Source organism: Daphnia carinata, chromosome 1, assembly GCF_022539665.2.
Source record: "Daphnia carinata strain CSIRO-1 chromosome 1, CSIRO_AGI_Dcar_HiC_V3, whole genome shotgun sequence".
Lineage (NCBI taxonomy): Eukaryota > Metazoa > Arthropoda > Branchiopoda > Diplostraca > Daphniidae > Daphnia > Daphnia carinata.
In genome coordinates, this window is record NC_081331.1 from 9399450 (window position 1) to 9406847 (window position 7398).

Consider the following 7398-nt stretch of genomic DNA (forward strand, 5'->3'; position numbering starts at 1 on the left):
GGCTGCGAGTGGGTCAATGGGAAGCGAGTGGGTCGACGGGCAGTGAGTGGGTCGTCGGGCAGCGAGGGGGTCGACGAGCAGAGAAGGGGTCGACGGGCAGTTAGGAGGCCGACGGGTAGTGAGAGGGTCGACGGGCAGCGAGTGGGTCGACGGGCAGTTAGCGGGCCGACAAGCAGTGAGAGGGTCGACGGGCAGTGAGAGGGTCGACGGGCAGCGAGTGGGTCGACGAGCAGAGAAGGGGCCGACGGGCAGCGAGTGGGTTGACGAGCAGAGAAGGGGCCAACGGGCAGCGAGTGGGTCGACGGGCAGCGCGTGGGTCGACGGGCAGGGAGGGGGAGTCGGGCAGCGAGTGGGTCGACCGGCAATAACAGCGGGCTTCTTAGCGGGCAGAAGCAAAAAATGAGTGGACGGACAACTAAAGCGGGGGTTTTGACGGGCCGAGACTGTGACGAAAGGGTGGGCAAATGCAAAAAAAAAAGGTAGATGTCCCCCAGCAGGCATTTTTTCGGGCACTATGTGAGTTGACGGGCACAATGTGGGTTGACGGGCAGATAGGGGGTCGACGGGCAAAGAGTGGTTTGACGGGCAAAGAGTGGCTTGACGGGCATAGAGGGAGTCGACGGGTAACTTTAGCTGGGTTCTTGGCCGGCAGAAAAGTCAGGTGATGGACGGGCAGAAACAGGGAGTGGGTCGGCGGGCAAGAAAGGGAAACTCCTAATTTGTAATAGGAATTAATAGTAGACGGGAAAAACAATAAATGTGGATCGATTGTCTTAAAAATAGCATTAATTACGCTAGCGCCACCTATACCCCGGCCCTGGACGGGCCCAACGTTACTAGTTTTCAAACTAATTGTTGTAGGAAAAATGGTTTCCCTACTGGTTATCATTCAGATGACTGAATATCATAGAAGTATCATTTTACGAAAAGCTGTGCATTTTATGAAAGTTGCCATTCAGCGATGACAATTTTTTTAATGAATAAAAAATAAGACAATTAGTCATAAATTATTTTCAAATGATTTTATTTTCTGTATTTCGTAGCAACAGTTTCAGGTAGTTTGACTCATAGAAAACAATTCAAATAACATCTGGATTTAAGCTTTGTACGTAGGCTATAGCAGTTTGGCCTTATGCCACTATAACGCACAACTTATTAGCTGAGTTCCCCTTTCTTTGAAAGCGTCGGCACTCTCCTTCCTAAAGGATGAATAGGAAACTTACTGCTACATTGCTATTTCAAGTTTGTTACCGTACGATAGCAGTAAAGGTTAAATTGGCAGATGAATTCGGTTGAACGTAATTTTAAGTTTTTCGAGCATAAAACAAAACTGCGATGCAAAACGCTATTCTCATTTTCTTCACTTTTATCTAAATATTCTGTAACTTTTTTTATATATTTAAAAATTCTGTAAGATTGGGTAATTTTGAAATTTTTTCTAAAAACAAATAGCCCCAATTCCTGTTATACAATTTTTTTTCATTTATTTTTCATCCATTTTTCATCATTTATATAATTTTTTCTGTTTTACGACGAGAGCTAGGTTTTTTGTTTCAATTACCCCGCTTTTTTTATTGGCCCCACGCTCCTCTACCCTTTGTTTAATTGCAAAAATAGGGGACTATATGGCACATCTCTACTTAGATATACTGAAGATGATTTCTTCCTAACTGCAGGGACTACCACTTAAAAGAATGACGTTATCTGAATTTTATACGTTTTAAACGCGTTTTTTTTTCTTATAAATTATTTTAGTCTTTTATTCCCTCAGCAAATGCCGTCAGGCCCCCTTATTGCTTGTTGTCTCTCGAAGTGAATTTTTTAAACTTAATTTTGGGAACTTAAAAAATTATTTAACAGTAAGTTTTTTTAATGAAATTTATTTAGGAAAACACAAATCTCATGTCTCATGCAAAATCAAAATCAAACCCGTTCGAATAAAATACCGACGTTTTTCCAAAAACAAACAACCTCTGCAACACTCTTTCCAATACTAACGAGACAGGCGAGTCACCAAAATTGCGTTTTATGCAACTCGTAAAGCCTCGACATGGCCCCCATAATGGTCAAAATGTGGGTAGTAGAGAAGACGACGGCGAAAAATCCACAGACAATATCGCTTCGTCTTTTCACTCCCATACATCTTTACCGATTAAAGAGAACCATTGTTAAAGGCAGAGCATTGCTTTGGATTCCTTGCATCTTTGGGACATGGTAAATAGTCTAAACGGATTAATTTGGTTGTTTGGTTATAATTAAAGTAAAGTTGTCTTGGTATATTCTTTATGTAGTCTTTTAGTTCTTTGCAGATCAGCATTGCCACTCGTCGAACATTTCAACGTCGATTCCGTTGTCGGTTACCGTAGAAGGGTCGATTTGCATGTTTCCGTCGTTATTACATGACAGACGGCTATCAGTATTCAGTGAAGCTGACTGCTTTTCTATTTCTTGGTCATGTTTGGTGTTCCTCTTCTTCTTCTTCTGGTGATTGGACTGTTCTGATGATTAATTCCGGTTTGTTTCTTGTTGAATGTCAATACGGGTTCCGAGTGGTTGGTAGTACAGGAAAAGCAAACAGCATCAGAAAAAGAAAATCAAAATTCTGGATGAAATTTTGGTTCGCGTTTCCCAATTTTATGATCTTCCATTTCTAAAAGCTCATTCTTAGTGAAAGAAAAACACGTAATGCTGTCCTGTTTTTCCTACCACCAAAACAATCTAATGCCGTAATTGAATTCTCAGATGTTGTTCAAAATTTCTTTTTTTTTCCAGCAAAGATTGTTTTATGTCATATCCAAAGAAATAAAACCAATTCGAATTCAATTGTTTGATGTTGAAAATGACATAAAACAAACAATAAGATATCCAATTGGGAGACAGTATGTAACAGTTAAAGGATTGAACACGAAATCCTAAAACTGATAACCAAAGAAACATGTGGAAAAACCAATTACAAACCGAAACCAGCAGTTTTGGAATAATTTTTTTTTTTGAATATGCCAATGCTTTTTCAAAGCTTTTCTTCAGGTTAGAAATGGTATCTTCCAACATTTTAGCGTCTTCCTTGGTATTGAAAAGGGAAGCGCTTTTCGCGTAATTTATCATACCATATATCCGGTAGTAAGTGTCTATTGCAGGGCTGTAAGCCTCAGGCAATTTCTTTTGAACTTGCTCTTCGACGTCAGACAGACCTAATTCATCTAGAATGTAGGTCCAATCCACATCGTGCTGTTGACTGTGGCCCATTTCGTGAAAAAATTGGAACCACATCAAAAGAATTTGGCGAGCAACTGCTGCACACTTTTCCTTGCGCTGAGGGATATCTTTTTTAAATGTCTTGTTCAACAATTCCGGGATGTCCGTAGTCAGCGGAATAAGTTTATCCATTTCAGCCATTTTTTTTACTACCTCTCCCACAAAAAATAAGATTAAGGGAATTAACGAAAGGCTAGGTGGTAAAAGGTTACAATAATCGGCCGTGGCATCAAAGAACGCCCTTCCTCTGTCATCCAGTAAGTAGTGGTATATTAGCCTACTTGCGCCGAATGTTACAAGTTGCATTACAACGAGTAACAGGTGGATGTTGATACTACGTTTGATAAAACTGAGGATCCCAGAACACATACAACCATTTTTTTGGAAAATGTTCACACCATTCGTGGGAGCATCCTTCGTCATCGGACTTGTGGCTACATTGGCTGCAGTAGTGGTATTGGACATAAGTCGCTTCTGTGTAGCTCGTGCTGCTTGCAGTCGGCTGTTTTTTTCTGGATTAGATTGGACTACCGTCTTGTCAGTGGCTTCTCTAATTGACGGGGACGATTTAATGTCACTACGTTGCAATGTGTTTTCCGTTTGTGATTTTAATTTTAGGCTGGTCTCGATCTGGCTTATCACAGGGACATCTCTGGTTTTCATCCTGGAATCCAGGAGAAGTCGTGTACGAGTTTTTGCAATTTGAGATAACGCTGGTGTCTTAAGAATTGTTGCTACATTGGCTGCAGTACTGGTATTGGACATAAGTCGCTTCTGTGTAGCTCTTTCTGCTTGCATTCGGCTGTTTTTCACTATTCCTGCCATTCTTTGAATTTGAGGTTTTAAATTTGGAGCTTCTGATGTATTATAGATCTTTTCAGATGTCAGAACTCGTTTTTCTCATATTAGCTCAGTTTACTTAAGCCTAACGTTTCGTTTAACTGTGGCGGGAAGTCGGTGTGACCCATTCATATAGCCCTTTGTAACACATTACTTTCAGTTATATTCCACATGATTGCTAAAATTGAAGTATCACATTTTAAAAATTCTTGTTCATCGTTTACATTCGACTAATTTTCAAAAATTAGTAAATAATATCTATAACAATTATGACGGATAAGTACTGACGGAAGAATCCGCCACCGGTTAACATGGGCCACCTAGCGGACACCGGAAGCAATACAGCTTTTCTAAATAGAATAAAATACCACTAAAATTCCACACTCTATAGTCGCTACAGCTCCAGGTTACGCGGAAATTTCTTAGGAAAATCGTGTTCCCGTTTCCGAGTAGAAGAGAAAATTTTCTGCATTTTCCATGTTGCACTGGAATTTCTGTAGACTGAGTCATGTCTTTAACTCTGGTACTATTCGATAAATTCTATTCGATAAATGACTATCTCGATCCTATTCTTTAGCAGGCGATAGGAATGTATTAGAAATGTAATATACTAGCGTGCCAGGGGATACCAGGGGAGTTGTAAGCGTGGAACAGCGTTTGCTGTGTTGTTGAATTGGCGCCATCTAATGCTAGCTAGCTTCCCAAAATGTATCGATACAGCGATACAGACGATATATCTAAATTGTTTTGAGCTACTGGCAAATACAGAAGACATCGATTAGATAGTTGCCAACTTAGATTTGGCTATAGTTTAAAGAGCTTTTTATTTCCGGCAGTTGTTGGATGCCGTGGAGTCGTTAGGGGATTGGGATATGTGTTATAGGAATTTGTGATAAATCAGAAGATATTTGAGTAGTTAAAAGCTGCGCTTGCAGCAAGGTTTTTAATCTTCGTCGAACGAAATTTCGACTGCTTTCGGTCCCCTGTCTATTGAAGAGACTCGTGCAAAATGGCGTCAACTGTGGTTAAACTAAAGAATTTCGCAACAGGCTATAAAATCGCATTTGGACCATCTTCAAGTTGTAGGTAGCTGAAGCAGATCCCAATAAAATTTTGCTTTGGCTTTTAATTTTTTTCGATGAAACCGACAATTCTAAGGATTAACGAGTATTTTATTTTTTACTTTAGGACGCTGACTACTTCCCATAGGTTATCAAATGAAGTAAAAGATAATTGGTTCTCAAAGGTTTTTGTTCGGAAAATTGAACCAACCAAGGAGTCCCACTCTCGCCTTCTTTCTGATAAAGATGTCATCTATGAACTCCAAACCCATAATATCAGACCTGACATGAGGGACAAATATCTTTCAAATTAGTATGTTCTCTTTTGCTAACCTAAACTTAACCTGTGTTTAATGTTAAGAAATTAAATTTCATGGTAGTATTTCTAGTATGCTATATGTAATCACATGATAGAGAAGTAGCTGCTTTTCTGGTTTTTAGAAAGAGGCTTAGGCTAAGGATATAGATATTTTACCAACTATTCAACTGAATTGAGGTAAAATTTCAAAAATTATATGTGGAGCCAAGTCTTGATATTAACAGAATTAGAATCGTGAAGCTGAAGAGAAAGATTATTGGTTTCCTCGTTTGTTACAAAGTTTTTGTATTTGAAACCATTCCAGTGAAAAGCATTGTCAACTTATGGCTTCATCTGACATCAACGCTGAATTGGTTGGAAGCTGGTCTGTCATTGTTGGTGACCAAGATCAAGCATTTCACGTGTGGCGTTATATTGGTGGTTATGCAGAAATCGATAAGGCATGTGTCACCCTTGCCAAGAGCAATGCAAGTATTGTTTTCATACTGTTTTAAAGCTGGATTATCTTATTACTTTACTTTCCAGGAACATCGTCGTTTGTGGAATGAGCAGGGTCAGTGCATTCGTGCTCGACACAACCAATACGTTCTTACATTTAGCTTTTGGCCCCAGGTAGTGTTATCTTGCAATCTTTCCTGCTCACTATGAGTGAAGTTAATTTTAACAGATTGAGAGCCGAAAAGGCCCCAACGTCTATGAAGTACGGAATTATGTTCTAAAGCCAGGAACCATGATAGAATGGGGCAACAATTGGGCAAGGGCCATCAGTTTCAGGCGTGAAAATGAAGAGGCATTCGCTGGATTTTTCTCTCAGATTGGAAGATTGTACAATGTTCATCACGTTTGGGGTAAGTAAACTTTAAATTGGCTTCCATTGGGTCACATCAATTTTATCGTGTATGCCTTGTTGTACAGCCTACTCAGACCTTCAGTCACGTAAGGAAACTCGGGAAGCCGCTTGGAGAAAACCTGGTTGGGATGAATGCGTCGCGTATACAGTCCCATTGATTCAACAAATGCACACTAAAATAATGGTACCCCTTCCATTCTCCCCTACTCAGTAAATAATCAAGAGCAAAATTTGCCGTTTTGGCGTCTTGTAGCTGATGATAGGTACATGGAAGATCAACAGAATCCTATACAAACACTTAACGTCTCGCTCTCCCTCTTCTCATTTTGATCGACAGAAGAGGGAGTGCGCGACTATTGCAATTTAATTTTTTAAGGTTTCGTCAATGGTAATCGAGGGATTCTGAAAAAAAAAGGAAGTTTGTAGTTTATCGGCATTATAATGTACAAAGTGCTCCGTGTGGTTTGAAGCATTTAAATTGATTGAATAAAATAGAACAGAAAGAAAGGTAAATCCCAAGCTGTTTGGGGGGTTAAGTGTTACGTTTTCGCTTACAGCAGAAAACTACATTAAAGGTTAACAAGTTGTGTTCGAATTTCTAGCTCAACGGCCAGATTTTTGTGGTACTAGTAGATTCCTTTGCAAGTTGTTAATTGATTTGGGTAGAAAAACGACACGATTACTCTTCATTCCGCTAAAGCTGCAAGTGATTTCAGGAACACTTTGGAAATCTCCTGTAGTTAAAATAAACTGCATTGCCCAAAATTAAATATCTATAACTAAACGACTTGACCCATGAAGCAGTTCGCAATGAAGTCGCTACCGAAATCCTTTATCTTACGGTGTGGAGCAACGGGTAAGATTAGAACGTTATATCTGAAATGAATAATGTCTTCAACTTTAAGGAACCGGCAAAATGGTATTCGAAGCTGAAGACCAGATGGCACTTTTGAGCAAAGATTTCCTTGTTTGCTACATTTGACGGCGTATTTGCTCAAACCTGTAGCGAGGTGTTGGGACAATTCCAGGAGTTTCGTGAATTTCAAAGGTCTCGGCCAAACCACCCTGCTAAA

The 7398-nt window shown here is 39.9% G+C and overlaps 1 protein-coding gene across 1 annotated transcript; it reads left to right on the forward strand.

Annotated features, from left to right (window-relative positions):
* Positions 1 to 4931: 4931 nt before the first annotated feature.
* On the forward strand, positions 4932 to 6832 carry LOC130694991 (protein NipSnap-like). The gene is made up of 6 exons (XM_057518110.2): positions 4932 to 5181; positions 5284 to 5469; positions 5780 to 5942; positions 6001 to 6087; positions 6143 to 6323; positions 6391 to 6832. Exons 1-6 carry the CDS (start codon positions 5105 to 5107, stop codon positions 6537 to 6539), a joined length of 843 nt encoding a protein of 280 aa, XP_057374093.1. The 5' UTR covers positions 4932 to 5104; the 3' UTR covers positions 6540 to 6832.
* Positions 6833 to 7398: the final 566 nt, after the last annotated feature.

Coding starts and splice junctions, on each gene's coding strand:
- LOC130694991 (XM_057518110.2), top strand. CDS start 5,105: ATGGCGTCAACTGTGGTTAAACTAAAGAATTTCGCAACAGGCTATAAA. Junction 5,943..6,000: donor TCACCCTTGCCAAGAGCAAT/GCAAGTATTGTT, acceptor TTTACTTTCCAG/GAACATCGTCGTTTGTGGAA. Junction 6,088..6,142: donor CATTTAGCTTTTGGCCCCAG/GTAGTGTTATCT, acceptor TAATTTTAACAG/ATTGAGAGCCGAAAAGGCCC.